General features: G+C 43.1%; 2 gene segments (V, D, J or C); both read left to right on the forward strand.

The window, feature by feature from the left end:
• Positions 1 to 15,559: 15,559 nt before the first annotated feature.
• LOC135543031 (Ig lambda-1 chain C region-like) lies at positions 15,560 to 18,316 on the forward strand. The segment is given in 2 exon segments: positions 15,560 to 16,103; positions 17,723 to 18,316. Coding segments are annotated over 2 exon segments (363 nt in total).
• A 765-nt stretch (positions 18,317 to 19,081) lies between these two features.
• LOC135543073 (Ig lambda-2 chain C region-like) lies at positions 19,082 to 21,128 on the forward strand. The segment is given in 3 exon segments: positions 19,082 to 19,156; positions 20,024 to 20,129; positions 20,637 to 21,128. Coding segments are annotated over 3 exon segments (501 nt in total).
• The last annotated feature ends 2,878 nt before the right edge of the window (positions 21,129 to 24,006 follow it).

Below are 24,006 nucleotides of genomic sequence, written 5' to 3' on the forward strand. Positions count from 1 at the left end.
ATGTATTGTTATTACGGGTCTCATCCCGTGTATTGTTATTACGGGTCTCATCCCGTGTATTGTTATTACGGGTCTCATCCGTGTATGTTATTACGGGTACGGGTCTCATCCGTGTACGGGTCTCATCCCGTGTATTGTTATTACGGGTCTCATCCCGTGTATTGTTATTACGGGTCTCATCCCGTGTATTGTTATTACGGGACTCATCCCCGTTATTACGGGTCGCCCCGTTATTGTTATTACGGGTCTCATCCCGTGTATTGTTATTACGGGACTCATCGTGTATTGTTATTACGGGTCTCATCCCGTTATTACGGGTCTCGTACCGTGTATTGTTATTATGGGTCTCATCCCGTGTATTGGGTCTCATCCCGTGTATTGTTATTACGGGTCTCATCCCGGGTCTCATCCCGTGTATTGTTATTACGGGTCTCATCCCGTGTATTGTTATTACGGGTCTCTTCCCGTGTATTGTTATTACGGGTCTCATTCCGTGTATTGTTATTACGGGTCTCATTGTATTTTATTACGGGTCTCTTCCCGTGTATTTATTAGATGTTTAAACTCGCTCTTTTGTTTGGGTTACATCCCTGTGTTTTTGTATATGCCTTCGTCCCCGTGCCTTTTCATGGCATGTTGTATTTTTGGGAGGAGTATTAAAAAACCCTATTACATATTCCTGCACCTGTCTCCAATAATTTATACCACAGAGACCACAGATTAAATATGCAACACCACAGACAACAAAAGCATCAGGTGGACTTATTGTTTGAACCCGTTATAGCATATTAGTAAATGTGTGGAAAGCTTAAGAGAAGAATATGAGATCTAATCTTCCATGGAGTTCTTAGTGTGTAAGAAACCATTTATATCCTAATCTTCGTCTAAGAAGGGTGTTTATACTTTCAAAGACCTATTCAATGTGAATGGACTCCTCAGTTTCCAGGAAATCCACAAGTGTTTTAATGTCCCAGGTTCATCATTTTGTCTTTACCTTCAAAGATACCTATCCACGCAAGCCTATGGGGTCCCCTGGGGAGCAGAACTAGCAGTACACCCATTGGTCAAACTTCCAACGGACAGGCGCCCCTCAAAAGGAGTTGTTTCTGATATCTATAGTCAATTAATTCTTGCAGCACAAAAACCATTATGTCTATCCACTGTATTGGAAAATGATTTTAGACTTGCTGACAAAAATTATATTAGACTTGCCCCTCTTTTTCTCCCCAATTTCATCATATCTGAATCTTGTCTCATCGCTGCAACTCCCCTATGGGCTCGGGAGAGGCAAAGTTCGAGTCATGCGTCCTCCGAAACATGACCCCACAAACCATACTCCTTAATACCTGCCAGCTTAACCAATGTGTTGGTGGAAACACCGTTCAACTGACGACAGAGTCAGACTGCAGGCGCCCATCCTGCCACAAGGAGTCACTAGAGCGCAAGAGGAGCCAAGTAAAGCCCCCCTGGCCAAACCTTCCCATAACCCGGAAGAAGCAAGGCCAATTGTGCGCCGCCCTATGGGACTCCCGGTCGGTTGTGACACAGCCTGGGATCAAACCTGGGCTACTATTGTTTTATCGCTTGTTTACTTGACGATAACACTTTGGTTTGATTTGTGTTTGTGTAGGCTACACAGCCAAAAATCAACAAGTTCAACATGGCCCCACGACAACAATGTTTGCCCATCTTCAAAACCGCTATGAAGCTTTCCTGAATGAAAATAACGTTGTGACAGATCTCCTAGTTACGGGATACAGAGAAAATTCATCACTTCAAACTCCACTGAGTTAATCAATGGTAACTTGCGGTAACGCTCTAAACTGACTGGCATAGAGGCAAGTTGCAACCTTTCATATCTGACCTATGACCTTGCTAGGTCAGACATATCACCTGGAGATGAATGTTGTCCTCTGTCTGATGTCCAGTCTAGTTTACTCAGGGTTGGGTCTGGGAGATTCCCCTGTGCGGTACAGGACAGGTACTGGTGGAGGCATTTGGAGGTTGTGTATGTGTGTCTGAGCATGTGACTTTGGAAGTGTTGACCTTTGCCACTGGCTGACCTGTCAGTGATCCTGGAAGTATTCTAGACTGGGATGAAGGTCTTCCATCTGGATCAGTGCTGATTCCTGATAGATTCATGATGAATCTGTTTCAGCGTTGATTCCTGATGATTCCTTGATGAATCTTCAGATCCCTAGTTATCCCTAGTTATCTAATGCCATTCTCGTGGGCACTAGGTATGTACAATTTGACCTTAGAAAATGGTGCTCTTGTCAACTAGTCTCTTTGGCAAGAAAACAAAAAGCTGACTACAATAAAGTGACAGGCGGTCTGGTGGCATGTTGGGGTTGGATTGACTCTTTTCCCTGGGGAACTGACCTCTGACTTTTAAATCTTTGACCTTTACCAGTCTGGCTGACGACCTGTGTCCAACCTCTTCCTGTGCACACCACTCAAGAATAGTGCAATAACTTATAAAATGGCCTATGACTGACATCTAACCTCTGACTTTGATCTTTGACCTATGGTCTAGCGTTGGTGTCCTGTAAGGATGGGGAACATCTGGGCAGTGTACTGCTCTATTCTGGGAGAAGGGACATGGAAATGTAAGTTTCTGTTTCACAGGGCTCTTCTCTGTCACACACAGTCATAAACGTACACACCCAATACTGCTCCACAGAAGTGTTGGCCAGCTGTGTGTGTCTGGTTGGTCAACCAAGCATTGAGGCACACCAACCTTTTTGCTTTACACATGATTGTATGTTGACATGATATGTATTATTCATTCTCAATGGGACTATTTCACCTGCATCTTTCTGATACGGATGGAGATTTGTAGACATTGGAGGTTGGAAGAGTTATGAAACTAGTTTGTAACCATTATTTCTGAGTTAGTAAAGTGGTTATACTTGGTGATGTCATATAACAAGACCCTTAGTTCTGTGTTCAGAGGACCATCGATGTGTGTATTTCGAGCAGGAGGTTTTTGTACGGCTCTAAATCACTGTGTGAAGATACTTCTACTGTTGAGATAGTGGTAACTCTGACAGTAGTAAACTGCTGCATCTTCAGCCTGCACTCCACTGATGGTCAGAGTGAAGTCTCTCTCAGACCCACTGCCACTGAATCTAGCAGGAATCCCATCTAGCCGTGTCTTTACATATTTTATCAGGAGTTTGGGAGTTTCTCCAGGTCTCTGTTGATACCAGAACACACCCTCATTTCCACTACTGTATCTGTACACTTTAGGGTTGGTTGTACAGGTCAGAGTGACAGGGTCTCCTGGAGAAAATGTCACTACAGGAGGCTGAGTCACAGTCACCTGACCTCTGGATCCTGAAGAGGAAAATATTAATTGATCAACGAGTATATAAAGGATATTATTTATATTTCATATTTTATGCAAGGACATTTTTTCATTGAGATCCATTTCAATGATTATACAAGGCACTTAACAATATTTATATTTTCCATTGTAAGAGTTAGAAAACAACAGACCTTTGAGGCAGCAGCAGACCAGTGTCCAGATGAAGATGGTGATCAGAGTCATGGTTGTCGTGGTTCTGTTGTGTTGAAGGACAGATCTCAGTCCTGCAGTCTGAAACTCACAGGGCTATAAACACTCCCAGAGCACTGAAGCATGAGCTGCCAATGCAAAGCACCTTCTCTATGGAAATAAACTCAGCAAAAAAAGAAACATCCCTTTTTCAGGACCCTGTCTTTCAAAGACAATTCGTAAAAATCCAAATAACTTCACAGATCTTCATTGAAAAGTTTTTCCCGTGCTTGTTCAATGAACCATAAACAATTAATGAATTTGTACCAGTTGAACGGTCGTTAAGACACTAACAGCTTACAGACCGTAGGCAATTAAGGTCACAGTTATGAAAACGTAGGACACTACAGAGGCCTTTCTACTGACTCCAAAAGAACACCAAAAGACAGATGCCCAGGGTCCCTGCTCATCTGCCTTAGACATGCTGCAAGGAGGCATGAGGACTGCAGATGTGGCCAGGGCAATAAATTGCAATGTCCGTACTGTGAGACGCATAAGACAGCACGACAGGGAGACAGGACGGACAGCTGTGGCAGACCACGTGTAACAACACCTGCACAGGATCGGTACATCTGAACATCACACCTGCGGGACAAGTACAGGATGGCAACAACAACTTCCCGAGTTACACCAGGAACGCATAATACCTCCATCAGTGCTCAGCCTGCCCGCAATAGGCTGAGAGAGGCTGGACTGAGGGCATGTAGGCCTGTTGTAAGGCAGGTCCTCACCAGACATCACTATGGGCACAAACCCACAGCCTCCTGCACCAGACAGGACTGACAAAAGTGCTCTTCACTGATGAGTCGCAGTTTTGTCTCACCAGGGGTGATGGTCGGATTTGCGTTTATCATCAAAGGAATGAGTGTTACACCGAGGCCTGTACTCTGGAGCGGGATCAATTTGGAGGTGGAGGGTTCGTCGTGGTCTGGGGCGGTGTGTCACAGCATCATTGTACTGAGCTTGTTGCCATTGCAGGCAATCTCAATGCTGTTGTTTACAGGGAAGACATCCTCCTCCCTCATGTGGTACCCTTTCTGGAGGCTCCTCCTGACATGACCCTCCAGCATGACAATGCCTCCAGCCGGACTGCTCATTCTGTGCATGATTTCCTGCAAGACAGGAATGTCAGTGTTCTGCCATGGCCAGCGAAGAGCCTGGATCTCAATCCCATTGAGCACGTCTGGGACCTGTTGGATCGGAGGGTGAGGGCTATGGCCATTCCCCCCAGACATGTCCGGGAAATTGCAGGTGCCTTGGTGGAAGAGTGGGGTAACATCTCACAGCATGAACTGGCAAATCTGGTGCAGTCCATGAGGAGGAGATGCACTGCAGTACTTAATGCAGCTGGTGGCCACACCAGATACTGACTGTTACTTTTGATTTTGACCCCCCCTTTGTTCAGGGACACATTATTCAATTTATGTTAGTCACATGTCTGTGGAACCTGTTCAGTTTATGTCTCAGTTGTTGAATCTTGTTATGTTCATACAAATATTTTCTTGTCAATTCTGCTGAAAATAAACGCAGTTGACAGTGAGAGGACGTTCATTTTTTTTGCTGAGTTTACCCTACCTCAGGACAGAATAATAAATTGCAAATAATAATCATGTGAATTGCTTTATATTTATTTTTTGGCAGTAAAGTGGCTCAATTGTCAATATTGATATTTGTTGTAAATGACAATGTTTCACTCTGCTCATGTGCAATAAGTTAACATATATTGGAAGAAAAAACATTTTTCAGTGAATTTGGTTGAGGAGATATTAAAGAGGCTCAAATCAGAGACTTCATTAATCAGAGCTGTATAGGTACATAAAGTTCTTAAATATTGTGGTTGTCCCACTTGTTTTTTTAACCTTTATTTAACTAGACAAGTCAGTTAAGAACAAATTCTTATTTTCAATGACATCCTAGGAACAGTGGGTTAACTGCCTGTTCAGGGGCAGAACAACAGATTTGTACCTTGTCAGCTCTGGGATTTGAACTCAATAATGTTCCAACAGAAGAATTTCCTTGTCTCTAGAAATGCAATGGAACGCAAGCTAAGTCTCACGTGAACGCGCATGACCAGCTCATGCCACTCTGGCAGACCTTTGACTCATTCAGCTCCCATTCCCCCCTCCTTCACAGTAGAAGCCTCAAACAAGGTTATAAAGACTGTTGTCATCTAGTGGAAGCCTTAGGAAGTGCAATATGACCCCATGGACACTGTATATTCGACAGGCAATGACTTTAAAAAAACAAACTCAGATTTCCCACTTCCTGGTTGGATTTTTTTCTCAGGTGTTTGCCTGCCGTGTGAGTTCTGTTATACTAACAGACATCATTCAAACAGTTTTAGAAACGTCAGAGTATTTTCTATCCAAATCTACTAATTATGCATACTCTAGCTTTTATGGCTGAGTAGCAGGCAGTTTAATTGGGCACACGTTTCATCGAAAATTCCCAATGCTGCCCCTTACCCTAGAGAAGTTTTTAACACATCACTGACTGTAGTGTGTTTTTAAGAGTCTGTAGAATATATATAAACAACCTTCCATTTTCACTGACACTGTTTTATTTTATATCAGATTTGTTTCTTTATATTAAAGTTGTTGAAAGTTCTGCAAGGTTCTTGTCCCGTTTAACCCTTACATGTCATCTCTCCTTTCCTCCCTCATCTTCTCTTCTAGTGGGTGTGGTACGTCCCTCCCTGACCGTCCTACTTCCCTCCAGTGAGGAGCAGGACCAGGGAATGTTGGCCTAGTGTGCCTGGCCAACAGGGGCTTCCCGGAGGGCTGGAAGCTGGGTTGGAGGCTGGGGGCCGGGGGGGCCTTGCAGGGCAGCCAGAGCCTGGAGGTCCTGGAGAAGGACGGTCACTACAGCTGGAGCAGCAGCCTCATCCTCACCACTGACCAGTGGAGGAAGGCTGGATCAGTCACCTGTGAGTCCTCCCTAAAGGACCAGACCCCCGTCACTCACACACTGGAGCCACACCACTGCTCCCAGTAGACACCCTGTACACAGAGAACACCTACCTATCTGTCATTCTATCATTCTAGATATCTATCTAGAGCTTCAGCTCTGGCCATCAATCTGGGATTCTACATCTTTAATTCTGTACCTGTATTTTGTTTTTGCTTTTAGATTGGAAATGTTAACACAATAAAATACTTTGTGTTCATGTCGAACAAGGTGTCACTGATTTGAATTATAAAACAAATAGAAGTGAATATCTGTGAACATGTGGTTGTTCAACAATGACTAAACTGCTCTGTAACAAAATGAACATTAGGAGGTTGGTATGGGGGTGAGGGAGGGTGGGTAGTGGGAAGACCACCTTGGGACAGTACATATCTGGGGACAGGAGCAGAGCCACATTATCTGACCATTATCGACATAGGAGGGGGTTATAGGATATAGCTGTTGGTTTTGATCATGACTAAACTATTTAGTGAATTTGAAATCTGCAACAAGATTTTAGGTAGTGCTAAAATTGTGGTTATTTATGCTTGGTGATGTCATATAACCAAGACCTGAGTTGTGTGTTCAGTGAACCAGTGTTTCATGTATGTTGCTCCTCAACACCTGCAGTAGGTCCCAGCTGCAGCAGTACAGTCTATGTGCAGTCTGACCGAGGGAGGTTTTTGTATGACTATAAATCACTGTGTGAAACGATCGGTGCCTCCATAATCACCCATACCATAGTAATCTCCTGCATCTTCAGCTTGGACACCAGTGATTGTAAGAGTGTACTCAGTACCTGATCTACTGCCACTGAATCTAGATGGTGTTCCAGACTGAAGGGTTTTTACTTTATAGATGAGGAGTTTAGGAGCCTGTCCAGGTTTCAGCAGGTACCAGCTCAAGTCATCACCAATACCTGAACCTCCTGTAGCACTGAGAGACACAGTCTTTCCCAGACTAACAGATTTCATTTTTTCAGCATGATTCAGGAAATTATTTGCAGATGACACTGAAATGGAACAAGTGGGAAATAAGGACTGATTAATCATAGTAATCAAAATCAAAATCATTGTAAACACCAAACACGAACAAACAGTAGCATAGGTTTCTCAAACTATCTTAAAATATTAAGCTTCTCTCTTTACAGATCTTGTCTGAAGCAACAGCTCAGAGAGAAGACTTTCCCATTCAAACCTATTAGAACCAGTAGAGAGAGATGCTGAGACTTTCTCAACCTGAGTCAGGAACCCCAGAGTGGTCAGCAGGGGAATCAGTGGTATCATCATCATTTGTGGCTCTGAGAAGACTGGATAGACTGTACCCAATGCTGATAACACTGCAGCCTTAAAGTGTCTGGACAGATCTCAGTCCTGCATTCTGAAACTCACAGGGCTATAAACACTCTCAGAGCACTGAAGCATGTACTGCCAATGCAAAGCACATCCTCTATGGAAATACCCTTCCTCAGGACAGATGATGAAACTGTTAATGCAATGACATAAACACAATAATCTTAAGCATGAAAGGAAATAGCTGACCTAAATCTGTGGGAAGGCCGGGTCTTGACAATTTTGAGTTTGAGTAGTCTATTTTATTTTTACAGGGACAGTGCACATTCACGTTTCAGTAAAAGTGCCGGTTTCAGCCAGCCGGCTAATTATCAACAGCAGTCCCAGTAATTGACCATAGCATTTGGTTACATGTAAGTGTATTAATTCAATACTAGTGTTTAGCTATTCTATACTTGTCACGTTCTGACCTTAGTTCCTTTGTTTTGTCTTTGTTTTAGTATGGTCAGGGTGTGAGTTGGTTGGTTGGGCAGTCTATGTGTGTTTTTCTATGTTTGGGTTTTGAGTTCTCAATCAGAGGCAGCTGTCAATCGTTGTTCCTGATTGAGAATCATACTTAGGTAGCCTGGGTTTCACTTTTGAGTTGTGGGTGTTTGTTTCCCGTGTCAGTGTCCGTACCACACGGGACTGTTTCATTAATTTCACGTTTGTTATTTTGGATTCTTTATTGTTCAGTTTATGTATTAAAATAAACATTATGGACACTTACCACGCTGCAAATTGGTCCTCCGATCCTTCTCGCTACTCCTCCTCAGAAGAGGAGGACGAGGTTCGATACAGAAACACCCACCACAACCGGACCAAGCAGCATGGTAACGGGCAGCAGCAGCAGCGGCAGCGATACTTGGAGAACTGGACTTGGGAGGAGATTCTGGCAAGGGACCATGGGCACAGGCTGGAGAATATCGCCGCCCCAAGGCTGAGCTGGAGGAGGTGAAAGCAGAGAGGCGGCGGTATGAGGAGGCAGCACGGCAGCACGGCTGGAAGCCCCAGAGGCATCCCCAAAAATGTATTGGGGAGAGCACACAGGGAGTGTGGCGAAGTCAGGTAGGAGATCTGCGCCAACTTCTCGTGCTTACCGGAGAGCGAGAGGGACCGGGCAGGCACCGTGTTATGCCGTGATGTGCACGGTGTCCCCGGTGCGTGTGCATAGCCCTGTGCGGTACATTGCAGTGCCTCGTATCGGCCGGGCTAGAGTGGGCATCGAGCCAGGTGCCATGAAGCCGGCTCAGCGCATCTGGTCTCCAGTGCGTCTCCTCGGGCCGGTGTACATGGCACCAGTGCGGGCTATTCCACCTCGCCGCACTGGCCTGGCTACGGGGAGCCACCAGAGTCTCCCGTCTGTCCTGAGCTGCCAGAGTCTCCTGTCTGTCCTGAGCCGCCAGAGTCTCCCGTCTGTCCTGAGCTGCCAGAGTCTCCTGTCTGTCCTGAGCCGCCAGAGTCTCCTGTCTGTCCTGAGCCGCCAGTGTCTCCTGTCTGTCCTGAGCTGCCAGAGTCTCCCGTCTGTCCTGAGCCGCCAGAGTCTCCCGTCTGTCCTGAGCCGCCAGAGTCTCCCGTCTGTCCTGAGCTGCCAGAGTCTCCTGTCTGTCCTGAGCCGCCAGAGTCTCCCGTCTGTCCTGAGCTGCCAGAGTCTCCCGTCTGTCCTGAGCCGCCAGAGTCTCCCGTCTGTCCTGAGCTGCCAGAGTCTCCTGTCTGTCCTGAGCCGCCAGAGTCTCCCGTCTGTCCTGAGCTGCCAGAGTCTCCTGTCTGTCCTGAGCCGCCAGAGTCTCCCGTCTGTCCTGAGCTGCCAGAGTCTCCTGTCTGTCCTGAGCCGCCAGAGTCTCCCGTCTGTCCTGAGCTGCCAGTCTCCTGTCTGTCCTGAGCCGCCAGAGTCTCCCGTCTGTCCTGAGCCGCCAGAGTCTCCCGTCTGTCCTGAGCTGCCAGAGTCTCCTGTCTGTCCTGAGCCGCCAGAGTCTCCCGTCTGTCCTGAGCTGCCAGAGTCTCCCGTCTGTCCTGAGCCGCCAGAGTCTCCCGTCTGTCCTGAGCTGCCAGAGTCTCCTGTCTGTCCTGAGCCGCCAGAGTCTCCCGTCTGTCCTGAGCTGCCAGAGTCTCCTGTCTGTCCTGAGCCGCCAGAGTCTCCCCTCTGTCCTGAGCTGCCAGAGTCTCCTGTCTGTCCTGAGCCGCCAGAGTCTCCCGTCTGTCCTGAGCCGCCAGAGCCGTCAGTCAGCCAGGCGATGCCCAGGAATCGCCCTTCACTAAGCCTGCTCTCAAGCTTAGCCTTTTCTTAACAACACTGTCATCTCAGATTTTCAAAATATGCTTTTGAACCATAGCAAATCAAGCATTTGTGTAAGAGTATTGCAAGCTAGCTTAGCATTTTGCGTAGCATTTAGCACGCAAAATTTTCACAAAAACCAGATAACCAAATAAATAAAATCATTTACCTTTGAAGAATTTCAGATGTTTTCAATTAGGAGACTCTCAGTTACATAGCAAATGTTCAGTTTTTCCTGAAAGAATCTTTGTGTAGGAGAAATCGCTCCGTTTTGTACATCACATTTGGCTACCGAAACGAACCGAAAATTCAGTCACCAAAACGTCAAACTTTTTCCAAATTAACTCCATAATATCGACCGAAACATGGCAAACGTTGTTTAGAATCAATCCTCAAGGTGTTTTTTCACATATCTCTTCATTGATATGCCGTTCGTGGAAGCCTGCTTTCGTCTCAGAATCCCATGGAAAAATACCAGCAGCTGAAAATGACGCACCAATTTCGACGGAGGACACCGGGCGGACACCTGGCAAATGTAGTTTCTTATGGTCAATCTTCCAATGATATGCCTACAAATACGTCACAATGCTGCAGACACCTTGGGGAAACGATAGATAGGGCAGGCTCATTCCTGTCGCATTCACAGCCATATAAGGAGACAATGGAAAACAGAGCCTCAAAAATCCTGCTCATTTCCTGGTTGCAGTTTCATCTTGGTTTTGCCTGTAGCTCCTGTTCTGGGGCACTCACAGACAGTATCTTTGCAGTTCTGGAAACTTCAGAGTGTTTTCTTTCCAAAGCTATCAATTATATGCATAGTCGAGCATCTTTTTGTGACAAAATATCTTGTTTAATTAAAACGGGAACGTTTTTCATCCAAAAATGAAATAGCGCCCCCAGAGTTTCAAGAGGTTAACCTTTATTTAACTAGGCAAGTCAGTTAAGATCAAATTCTTATTTTCAATGACAGCCTAGGAACAGTGGGTTAACTGCCTGTTCAGGGGCAGAATGACATATTTGTACCTTGTCAGCTCGGGGGTTTGAACTTGCAACTTTCCGGTTACTAGTCCAACGCTCTAACCACTAGGCAGGGTAGCCTAGTTAAATGCCTCTAGTCAGGTTGTTAAATGATGAAGGGGAGGAGCTGAGGAGAGGTTGCTAGTCGAACGTTCTAACCACTAGGCTACCCTGCCGCCGCTCAATGGCACTGCCTGTGCTCTCACACACACCATGATGGTACAGATACAATAACGATGTGGTCTATCTAAGTCTATGGTTCAGACAGAAAATAAAGAGTTATTAGTCAAACAGTTTCAGGTTCAGCTGTTGGTGGAACTACAGACTGAGTCTGCAAGCTGTTTTATCGCTATTTGACATTCATATCTTGATAAGTGTGACAACAATACTACTTTAAACACATTCAAGGGAAACGAGGCACAGGTGCAAATAATAACTGGAAACAAGGGAAAACAAAAGGGTCAAAAAAGCACAATGGGGGCATCTAGTGGCCAAAACCGGAACAGTCCTGGCCAAATCCTGACATTGATATCTTGATAGGTGGGACAACAATACTATTTTAGAGCGAGACGCCTAGACACTTACTGGCACTGCAGTTTAAACATGCTGAAACAAGATCATCAATACAGTTGATCAGACTGATATCTGATCCTACAGAAATAAATACTACATTTAGAGCATATTATTCAGATTCATTCAGTTCCTCATACATCTTTGATACTTCTGCTTGTCGGCAGTTCCTGGAGAACCTTACGTTGCCCAGACTCTCTAAAGAAGAAAGAGTTGTATTAGAGGAACCTACCACTTTATCTGAACTGAAAGCTGCTCTTTTAAATATGAAGAAAGATAAAGTGCCTGGTATTGATGGAATACCTCCTGAACTCATTCTCAACTTTTGGGATGACCGAGGACCAGTTATTCTTCAATCGCTTAACATTGCTATTGATAAAAGACAATTCCACAGAGACATCAATACAGCTATTATATTCCTAACCCCTAAGAAAGGAAATGACCTCACAAACTGTGAAAATGTTCAGCCAATCAGTTTAATCTGAACAGAAATGAAGATGTATGCCAAAATTCTAGCCATGCGCCTAGAGAACATTATTAACAAGTCAATACATCCTGGACAAACAGTGTTAATTTAGGGTTGTCAGGCAGCCGATAACATAAACTGCATGTTTAATGTGGTTACTGGGGCTTCCAATCTGGATACCCTGTGTGCTGTGTTATCATTAGATGCAGAGGAAGCCTTTGACCGCTGAGAGTGGGAATATTTATGGCTTGTTCTTGAACATTTTGGTTTCGGGGCAAGATTTATACAAATGATTCTCACCATGTTTGTGAATCTTTCTTCTGTTAAATCTACTGGTACTACCCATTCTAATCCATTTACCATACAACCAGGATGTATATCTACTGGTACTACCCATTCTAATCCATTCACCATACAACCAGGATGTATATCTACTGGTATCTACTATCTACTATATCTACTATTTATCAGAGGTTTAAACTCGCTCTTTTGTTTGGGTTACATCCCTGTGTTTTTGTATATGTTTGTTTTGGCCTTCGTCCCCGTGCCTTTTCATGGCATGTTGTATTTTGTATTCATTCTTGATTAAAAGGTGTTATGGATACGTACCACGCTGCATTTTGGTCCTCTCCTTCCACCAACGAAAATCGTTACAGGACCATGAATTTGTATCAGTAATTTGTTACTATTTCTGAGGCTATATGATGTATTGTTCAGTAGATTTACTATGTAACATTAATTTATTTGACATGCTATCAGATTTCCGTTGGGGAGTGGAGGGGGGTTAAAACATATATATCTATAAATGTATTGTATGAATCCTATGAATTGAAATAATAACTTGAGGAAAAAACTAGGTGACAACAAAAGGGTTTTCTGATTGGTTGTATCTTAATCACACTCCTCCCACTCGCTCTTTCTCTTCACCTGGAACCATATGCCCAGCAGCTTGTAGGCACGCACGGATAATACGACCAACTTTAACCAAAATAAATATTGTACCTTTATTTAAAAAAATGTTGCCCCTCTTTTTCTCACCAATTTCATCATATCCAATCTCAATCTTGTCTCATCGCTGCAATTCTCCAACGGGCTCGGGAGAGGCGAAGTTCGAGTCATGTGTCCTACGAAACAAGACCTGACAAACCACACTCCTTAGCACCCGCCAGTTTAACCAATGTGTTGGCGGAAACACCGTTCAACTGACGACGAAGTCAGCCTGCAGGCGCCCATCCTGCCACAAGAGTCGTTCGAGCGCGAGAGGAGGCAAGTAAAGCCCCCCTTCACGCTTGTTTTATCGCTTGTTTACTTGACAATACATTTTGATTTGTGTTTGTGTAGGCTACACAGCCGAAAATCAACAAGTTTAATATGGCGCCACGACAACAATGTTTGCCCATCTTCAAAACCACTATGACGCTTTCCTGAATGAAAATAAGGTTGTGACAGATCTCCTAGTTACGGGATACAGAGAACATAGATTGCTTCAGACTCCAGTGATTTAAGGAATGGTAATGTGCTGTAACGCCCTAAACTTACTGGCATAGAGGCACAGTGCAACCTTTCATATCTGACCTATGACCTTGCTAGGTCAGACATATCACCTGGAGGTGAATGTTGTCCTCTGACTGATGTCTAGTTTACTCAGGGTTGGGTCTGGGAGATGCCCCTGTGCTTTACAGGACAGGTACTGGTGGAGGTATTTGGAGGTTGTGTGTGTGTCTGAGCATGTGACTCTGAAACTGTTGACCTTTGCCACTGGCTGACCTGTCAGTGACCCTGGAGGTATTCTAGACTGGGATGAAGGTCTTCCATCTGGCTCAGTGCAGATTCCTGATGAACTGATGATGAATCTTCAGATGTAGATCACTAGTTATCTAAGACTTCCCATTCTAGTGGGTACTACGAGAATGACCTTGGAAAATGGTGCTCTTGTCAACTATTCTCTTTGGCAAGAAAACAAAAAGTTGACTGCAATAAAGTAACAGGCAGTCTGGTGGCATGTTGGGGTTGAACTGACTCTCTTCCCTGGGAAACTGACCTCTGACTTTTTAATCTTTGACCTTTACTAGTCTGGCTGACGACCTGTGTCCAACCTCTTCCTCTGCACACCACACAAGATTAGTGCAGTGACCTATAAAATGATCTGTGACTAACATCTAACCTCTGACTTTGATCTTTGACCTCCTATGGTCTAGTGTTGGTGTCCTGTAAGGATGGGGAACATCTGGGCAGTGTACTGCTCTATTCTGGGAGAGGGGACATGGAAATCTGAGTTTCTGTTTCACAGGGCTCTTCTCTGTCACACACAGTCATAAACGTACACACCCAATACTGCTCCACAGAAGTGTTGGCCAGCTGTGTGTGTCTGGTTGGTCAACCAAGCATTGAGGCACACCAACCTTTTAGCTCCACACATGATTGTATGTTGACATGATATGGATTATTCATCCTCAATGGGACTATTTCACCTGCATCTTTCTGATAAGGATGGACATTTGTAGACATGGGAGGTTGGGAGGGTTATGAAACTAGTTAGTAACCATTATTTCTGAGTTTGTAAAGTGGTTATACTTGGTGATGTCATGTAACAAGACCCTTAGTTCTGTGTTCAGAGGACCATCGCTGTGTGTATTTTGAGCAGGAGGTTTTTGTACGGCTCTAAATCACTGTGTGAACACACCTCCACTGTGGTAACTCTGACAGTAGTAAACTGCTGCATCTTCAGCCTGCACTCCACTGATGGTCAGAGTGAAGTCACTCTCAGACCCACTGCCACTGAATCTAGCAGGAATCCCATCTAGCCGTGTCTTTACATATTTTATCAGGAGTTTGGGAGCTTCTCCATGTCTCTGTTGATACCAGAACGCACCCTCATTTCCACTACTCCATTTGTACACTTTAGGGTTGTTTGTACAGGTCAGAGTGACGGGGTCTCCTGGAGAAAATGTCACTACAGGAGGCTGAGTCACAGTCACCTGACCTCTGGATCCTGAAGAGGAAAATATTAATTGATCAACGAGAATATAAAGGATATTATTTATATTTCATATTTTATGCAGGGACATTTATTAATTGAGATCCATTTCAATGATTATACAATGTACTCAATAATATTTATCTTTTCCATTGTAAGAGTTAGAAACCAACAGACCTTTGAGGCAGCAGCAGATCAGTGTCCAGATGAAGATGGTGATCAGAGTCATGGTTGTCGTGGTTTCTGTTGTGTTGAAGGACAGATCTCAGTCCTGCAGTCTGAAACTCACAGGGCTATAAACACTCCCAGAGCATTGAAGCATGAGCTGCCAATGCAAAGCACCTTCTCTATGGAAATACCTTACTTCAGGACAGAATAATAAACTGCATATAATAATCATGTGAATTGCTTTATATTTCTGTTGTTGACAGTAAAATGGCACAATTGTCAACATTGATATTTGCTGCAAATGACAATGTCTCACTCTGCCCATATGCAATCTGATAACATATGACATCGTTGGATGAAAAACATTTTGCAGTGAATTTGGGTGAAGAGACTTTAAAGAGGCTCAAATCAGAGACTTGATTCATCAGAGTTATATAGGTACATAAAGTGCTTAATGATTGTGGTTGTCCCACCTAGCTATCTTAAGATGAATGCACAGAGTTGCTCTGAATAAGAGTGTCTGCTAAATGACTCTCATGTGAATGATAAAAAATGAGTATTACTTGCTATAATATTTCCTATATTAAGAGTGTCAAATGCTGTAGTTGTATGTGAAGATGTGTCATGCTTTATGAGTATAGTAAAGTTGTACAACGCTGTGTGGAGCTGTATGAGTGGTTCTGTTAGTGCAGTGTGTGCTCACTCTTGTGTGAAGGAGGTTGTTGTACGGAGTCTTAACTAGACTGTATCAATGTGGTTCACGTTTGGTGGAGGGACCAAACTGCTGCTGAAAAGTAAGTGTTTTTTCCTTTACTACTTACAAAACACTACAAAGTATAGAAATGCTGAACACCAGACATTTTAAGACTCAAACTCTGTAAAGGAAACCCCAATGTTAGTATTTATTTTAGACTGGAGGGTTTAGAAGGCATAATGTTAGTATTTATTTTAGACTGGAGGGTTTAGAAGGCATAATGTTAGTATTTATTTTAGACTGGAGGGTTTAGAAGGCATAATGTTAGTATTTATTTTAGACTGGAGGGTTTAGAAGGCATAATGTTAGTATTTATTTTAGACTGGAGGGTTTAGAAGGCATAATGTTAGTATTTATTTTAGACTGGATGGTTTAGAAGGCATAATGTTAGTATTTATTTTAGACTGGAGGGTTTAGAAGGCATAATGTTAGTATTTATTTTAGACCGGAGGGTTTAGAAGGCATAATGTTAGTATTTATTGTAGACTGGAGGGTTTAGAAGGCATAATGGTAGTATTTATTTTAGACTGGAGGGTTTAGAAGGCATAATGTTAGTATTTATTTTAGACTGGAGGGTTTAGAAGGCATAATGGTAGTATTTATTTTAGACTGGAGGGTATTTATTTTTAGAAGGCATAATGTTAGTATTTATTTTAGACTGGAGGGTTTAGAAGGCATAATGGTAGTATGTTTTATTTTAGACTGGAGGGTTTAGAAGGCATAATGGTAGTATTTATTTTAGACTGGAGGGTTTAGAAGGCATAATGGTAGTATTTATTTTAGACTGGAGGGTTTAGAAGGCATAATGGTAGTATTTATTTTAGACTGGAGGGTTTAGAAGGCATAATGGTAGCTACCGTCTGAGGGAGACTTTCAGTTGTGCAGCCAAGCAGCCTGTCTTTGAACAAGTTATACAAAAGAAACACGTTTTTAATTCAAAGAGCTTTAATCCGGTTTAGTTCCCCACTATGACACGTGAAATACACAGAGAATGTTATTTGTCTGATGTTATTGTAAAGTGGACCGACTATAAATGGGCAATCTGCGATTGCTACATACATTTTGGGACTTTTAAATTAATGATATATACCCATTGATTCTTGAACAACATATATGTTTTTTAATATGACTCATGAGCTTAGTTCAGCTGCCATACTCTTATCAGAGCGCAAAATAGATCATGTTTTCTAAATTGTTTGTGAACAATATCATTTTAAACAAACACTATATAGCCTCAAAACATGGTTGAAATGACATGTTTTATATTATGGATGGCCAGTCCTTGCTTCCACAGCTTTATGAATTTGAGAGAGGATACAGTTTTCCCTCCATCCCTCAGCTGTTTACCAAAAACACTGGTGGGGTTGGCTGTTTTGTTGTTGTTTGATCAGCAGATATCTCTGCTTTTAGAAGTGATATTGGGCGATAAGATCACTTGATGAATGGGGTCCTTGTCCCCTTTACAGCAGAGATATTTAACAGGCTGTGAAAATACATGGCTAAATAAAAAACAGCGATGTACTTTATTGTGCATTAATGTAATTGTTGTTGAGTTGTGAGGTGTTGTGTTCTCTGTGAACCTTAATAAGTTGTGTATTTTATAGAACTGTATTTCTCTCTCCTCTGGAATGTAACATTAAAACGTTCTCTTCTCTCCAGCTGGTCCTACTGTCAGTCCCACGGTGTCTCTGCTCCCCCCCTCCTCTGAGCAGCTCTTTGGGGGCTCTGCCTCACTGGCCTGCCTGCTGACTGACTACTCCCCTCAGGGGGCGTTGGTGAGCTGGGAGGTGGACGGGCTGGAGGTGAGCCAGGGGGTCGTGACCAGTCCAGAAGAAGAGAAGGAAGGCCTTTACAGACGCAGCAGCATCCTGACCCTGAGCAAGGCAGGCTGGGAGCAGGGAGAGCTCTACACCTGCAGGGTCTCCCACTTCCAACACACCCAGGCCTCCCCCCTTCGTAGGAGCCAGTGTCTGGTCTAGGGCCTACTGGAGGAGGCCCACAACAGGAGCTCTGTCTGGGGAAGCAGGAGTAGACGAGGCTCTGGTCTTGTCTGGGGCCTGGTTGGAGCAGTAGTAGTGTGTTAGAGTGTTAGAGTAGTATATTGAGTAAACTCTAGTACTGTTGAGGAACCACAGTCCTGGTAGTAATGTGTATTGTATAGATTACAGGAGACTTCAATGTGTTCTGTACTCAGACTGTTACTGTGATGTTGCTGTCTGTCTCAGTTCTAATAAAGTTGGATTTGGGAAATAACATCATGGATTAGTTGACTCATGTAATTACCGTGACAACAAATGGAAATGTAGCTTAGTTTTTGACAGCTATATTTTTCCTCTAAATGACTAAGATATGTAATCTGTCCTGTACTGACAGTTGTTGTATGTGTGTTCTGCTGTTTCTCTCGCTCTCTCTCTCGCCCTCTGTATGTCTGTCTGACCCCTGTGGGGACAGAACTTCTCTATTCTGGGAGAAGCCAAACCATCCCACCCTGGCCATGCAAATCAAGTCTGCATTCAGTGAGGTGACACATTTAGAAGACTTTAACGCTCAATATTCTATTTGACAGATAATGATGTCTGTTCTACACAATGTATTTCTATGTGAACATTTCAGAGATGAAGGTCAATGGTCTGGTAGTAAAGTGGTTGTTTCTATTCGGAGGTGAAGTTATGGTTATGGTTGTGTAGAGGAGGTGGTTTGGTGAACAACGATCCTGTCATGAGTAACCAGGGTAACATTGTCCTGGTGTGGGACTGTCTAAAGCTGTGTGAGGATCTTAGGCTTGCGTTCAGTGAACCAGTGTTTCATGTCTGTTGCTCCTCAACACCTGCAGTAGGTCCCAGCTGCAGCAGTATAGTCTCTGTGCAGTCTGACTGAGGAAGGTTTTTGTATGACTCTAAATGACTGTGTGAACACTGGTCCACCATATACACCCATGCAGTAGTAATCTCCTGCATCTTCAGCCTGGACTTTACTGATGGTCAGAGTAAAATCTGGTTGAGATCCACTGCTACTGAAATGACCAGGAGTTTCAGACTGACGTCGACTTATTTTATAGAAGAGGAGTTGAGGGGACTGTCCAGGTTTCTGCAGGTACCAGCTCAGGTCATCATCCACCCCCTCACTGGCTGTGCAGCTCAGATACACAGTCTCTCCCAGACGAACAGACTTGGCAGTAGGAGACTGAGTCACAACTCCAGCCCCAGATGATTCTGGAAATGAGAGGTGGAGGATAAGTCATAATAATCGTAAATAAAATAACTGTATTCTCGCACCATGTACAAGCAGTATCATAGAGGCTTCTCAAACTCCTGTTCTCAAAACTTCTCTGGTTCTTAACTGATGCTCTCTGAAGAAGGCAGTTCAGAAAGGTCAGAGAGCAGAGACTTTCTCACCCTGAGTCAGGAACCCCAGAGTGGTCAGCAGGGGAATCAGTGGTATCATCATCATTTGTGGCTCTGAGAAGACTGGATAGACTGTACCCAATGCTGATAACACTGCAGCCTTAAAGTGTCTGGACAGATCTCAGTCCTGCAGTCTGAAACTCACAGGGTTATAAACACTTCCAGAGCACTGAAGCATGAGCTGCCAATGCAAAGCACCTCCTCTATGGAAATACCCTTCCTCAGGACAGATGATGAAACTGCTACTGCAACACAATAATAATATTAAACATGGAAGGAAATAGCTGACTAAATCTGTGGAAGGACTTGACCATAGTATTTAGTTACATGTAAGAGTTTTCTTTCAATAATACTGCATTGCTGTTCTATATTGTTACTTTGTGAGTTTGTCAGAGATGTTTGACATCTCCAACATTTATATTTTATAGTCAGGGGGGAAATCAGCTAAAATTACAAATCTAAAACAACAAAGTAAATTCATTTGAAAGTTATGACCTACGTATATATGGTGTTTTTGACAGACAATCAGTGGTAGGGTTGAATGTGTGTTGTGTAGAGAGTTACTGGTGTGTGTAAAGTGCAGGAGGTTTTTGTACGGCTGTTCAATGAGTCTGTGTCACTGTGGTGGACTTTCGGTGGAGGCACCAAACTCATCGTTGACTGTAAGTACAAGAGATTCATCCTTATTATAATACATTCAATTGAACATTTAAAAAGTCACATAAAGTCATTATTGAGAAATAGTTATAGAATTGAATGTTTATTTTATTTGATTCCGACTATTTGTGATGTTTCCACATACTCTAATGATCATTCAAGGACAAAAACTTCATATACCAAATATCCGCAAAGAGAAAATAATAGGTTGACATGTTTGATGTTCAGTTCAGCAGCATTATTAAACATGTTATATTGTAGACATGTACGTTTTCTTTCTGTACTTTAGCACATCCCTGACTGTAGTTTGTGGTCACACTTCATAGATGTTATTGGAGGGAAGTGAAATAGTGTGTAACATATGTTTATAGACAACCTGACATTTTTACAGACTATTTTATACAACACAAATAACATATTTGTTTCTTTATATTAAAGTTGCTGAAAGTTCTGCCAGGTTCTTGTCCAGTTTATCCCTTACATGTCATCTCCCCCCTCATCTTCTCTCCTAGTGGGTGTGGTACGTCCCTCCCTGACCATCCTACTTCCCTCCAGTGAGGAGCAGGACCAGGGGAATGTTGGCCTAGTGTGCCTGGCCAACAGGGGCTTCCCGGAGGGCTGGAAGCTGGGTTGGAGGCTGGGGGCCGGGGGGGCCTTGCAGGGCAGCCAGAGCCTGGAGGTCCTGGAGAAGGACGGTCACTACAGCTGGAGCAGCAGCCTCATCCTCACCACTGACCAGTGGAGGAAGGCTGGATCAGTCACCTGTGAGTCCTCCCTAAAGGACCAGACCCCCGTCACTCACACACTGGAGCCACACCACTGCTCCCAGTAGACACCCTGTACACAGAGAACACCTACCTATCTGTCATTCTACCATTCTAGATATCTATCTAGAGCTTCATCTCTGGTCATCAATCTGGGATTCTACATCTTTAATTCTGTACCTGTGTTTTGTTTTTGCTTTTAGATTGGAAATGTTAACAAAATAAAATACTTTGTATTCATTTCGAACAAGGTGTCCCTGATTTGTATTAGAAAATAAATGGGAGTAAATATCTGTGAGCTTGTGGTTGTTAAAAAAAAAAAACATTCTCTCAGCCTCATTGCAAAATGTGTAGAATAGCATGAGATTATATATAAAAATGCACATTTGTCTCTATGCACCACGGCATTACAGTGCCTTGCAAAAGTATTCAGACCCCTTGGATTTTTTCACATTTTATTGTATTACAAAGTGGGATTCAAATGGATTTAATTCAATAAAGTTTCAGATATTTTTATTTTGAACAATTATAACAATGTAAAATATAAATATAGTTGTTGCAAAGGTATTCAGCTCCCTGAGTCAATACATGTTAGAAACACCTTTGGCATCGATTACAGCTGTGAATCTTCTTGGGTAAGACTAAACGATTTCTTCAAGCTCTGTCTAGATGTTGGGGATCATGGTTAGACAGCCATTTTCAAAACTTGCCATAGATTTTCAAGCAGATTTATGTCAAAAACTGTAACTTGGCCATTCAGGAACATTGATTATTTTCTTGGTACGCAACTCTGGTGTAGATTTGGTCTTGGGTTTTAGGTTCTTGTCCTATTGAAAGGTGAGTTCCTGTCCCAGTCTCTGTTGTATAGCAGCCTGAACCAGGTTTTCCTCTAGGATTTGACCTGTGCTGAGCTCCATTCCATTTCCTTTTATCCTGTAAAATTCCCCATTATTTGCCGATGTCAAGCATACACATAACATGATGCAGCCACCACAATGCTTGAAAAAATTGAGGTAGTTACTCAGTGATGTGTTGTGTTGGCTTTGCCATAAACACAAGGCGTTGCATTATGGTCAAAAAGTGTATTCCTTTGCTGTATTTTTTGTTGTTGCAATATTACTATATTGCCTTGTTGTGTACAAGATGCATTTTTTGGAGTATTTTTATTCTGCATATTTGTATTGTTTTTTTCAGTCTCTCATTTAGGTCATTATTGTGGACTCACTACTATGTTGTTGATCCATCCTCAGTTCTCTTCCTTCAAAGTAACTGAACTCTGTAGCTGTTTTAAATCATGTCCTCATGGTAACATCCCTGAGCCGTTTCATTCCTGTCCTGCAGCTCAGTTCAGAAGGACGACTGTATCTTTGATGTGTCTGGGTGGTTTAAAATGCATCATCCACAGCACAATTATTAACCATCATGCTTAATGAGATATTCAATGTCTGATTTGTTATTATTACCTGTCTTCCAATCACTGCCCTTCTTGATGAGGCTTTAGAAAAGCTCCCTGGTCGTTCTAGTTGAATATGTTCATGAAATTACGTACTTGACGAGGGGGGCTTACAGATGGGAGTCAGGTATCCTAGCACTTAACAGCGTTGTGCCAGTGACCGAAAGGTCTCTGTTTTGAATCCCAGCGCTCACTAGGTGAAAAGTCTGTCGATGTGCCCTTGAGCAAGGAACTTAACCCTAATTGCTCCTGTGAGTTGCTCTGGATTAGAGCGTCTACTAAATGACTAAAATGTAAATGTATGTATAGGGACAGAGGAAGGGTTCGTCATTCAAAAATCATGTCAACCTCTATTACTTCACACAGTTTGAGTCAATGTAACTTTTTATGTGATTTGTTAAGCCACAGTTTACTCCTGAACTACATTAGGCTTGCCTAAACAAACGGGATGAATACTTATGCAACAATTATATTTTAGTTCTGAAAAAAATTTTATCTTAAAGAAAATATAATTTTTCTTCCACTGACATTACATAGAATTTTGTGTAGATTGTTGACAGAAAGTTATAATTAATTTCAATCCCACTTTGTAACACAATTAAATGTGAAACAATCTAAGGGGTCTTAATACTGTTGTTTGTCACTGTATTGTGGAATTGCAGGACATTAGCTTTAAAACAGCAACATTTTCTCTCTTCCTCATGGCAAAATGTGTAGAGTAGCATGAAACAAGCAATAAAACTGCACATTTTCTCTTTGCCCTTTGGCAAAATATGTAGAATTTTAGGAAGGTAACCCCCCCCCCTTGAAAAGGGCCTGCCAAACTGCGGTATGTCACTGCCTCTGACCTTTCAACTCAACCAGTGTGGCTGACTTTCGGTGCCGAACCCATTCCACACCACACCACAATACTAGTGAACTGACTTATGAAATGACCTGTGACTGACATTTGACTTCTGAATTTGATCTTTGACCTCTGCCAGTATGGCTGATGTCCACTGGCCAACCTCCTCTGGTCTAGCGCTGGTGCCGTGTTGAGGATGGAGAACATCTGGGGAGTGTACTGTTCTATTCTGGGAGAGGAGTTATGCAAATCTAAGTTTCTGTTTCACAGGGCTCTCTCTCTGTAAAGACACGCACACACACACACACACACACACACACACACACACACACACACACACACACACACACACACACACACACACACACACACACACACACACACACACACACACACACACACACACACACAGCTCCCGTGAAGTGTTGGCCAGCTCTGTGTGTCTGGTTGGTCAACCGAGCATTGAGACAAACCAACGCTTAGGAACATTTAGCTCCACACATGATTTTATGTTGACCTGATATGGATTATTCATCCTCAATGGGACTATTTCACCTGCATCTTTCTGATAAGGATGGAGATTTGTAGATATTGGAGGTTGGAAGATTTATGAAACTAGTTTGTAACCATTATTTCTGAGTTAGTAAAGTGGTTATACTTGGTGATGTCATATAACAAGACCCTTAGTTCTGTGTTCAGAGGACCATCGATGTGTGTATTTCGAGCAGGAGGTTTTTGTACGGCTCTTTATCACTGTGTGAAGATACTTCTACTGTTGGTACTGTGGTAACTCTTACAGTAGTAAACTGCTGCATCTTCAG

This window comes from Oncorhynchus masou, chromosome 7 (assembly GCF_036934945.1).
Source record: "Oncorhynchus masou masou isolate Uvic2021 chromosome 7, UVic_Omas_1.1, whole genome shotgun sequence".
Classification (NCBI taxonomy): domain Eukaryota; kingdom Metazoa; phylum Chordata; class Actinopteri; order Salmoniformes; family Salmonidae; genus Oncorhynchus; species Oncorhynchus masou.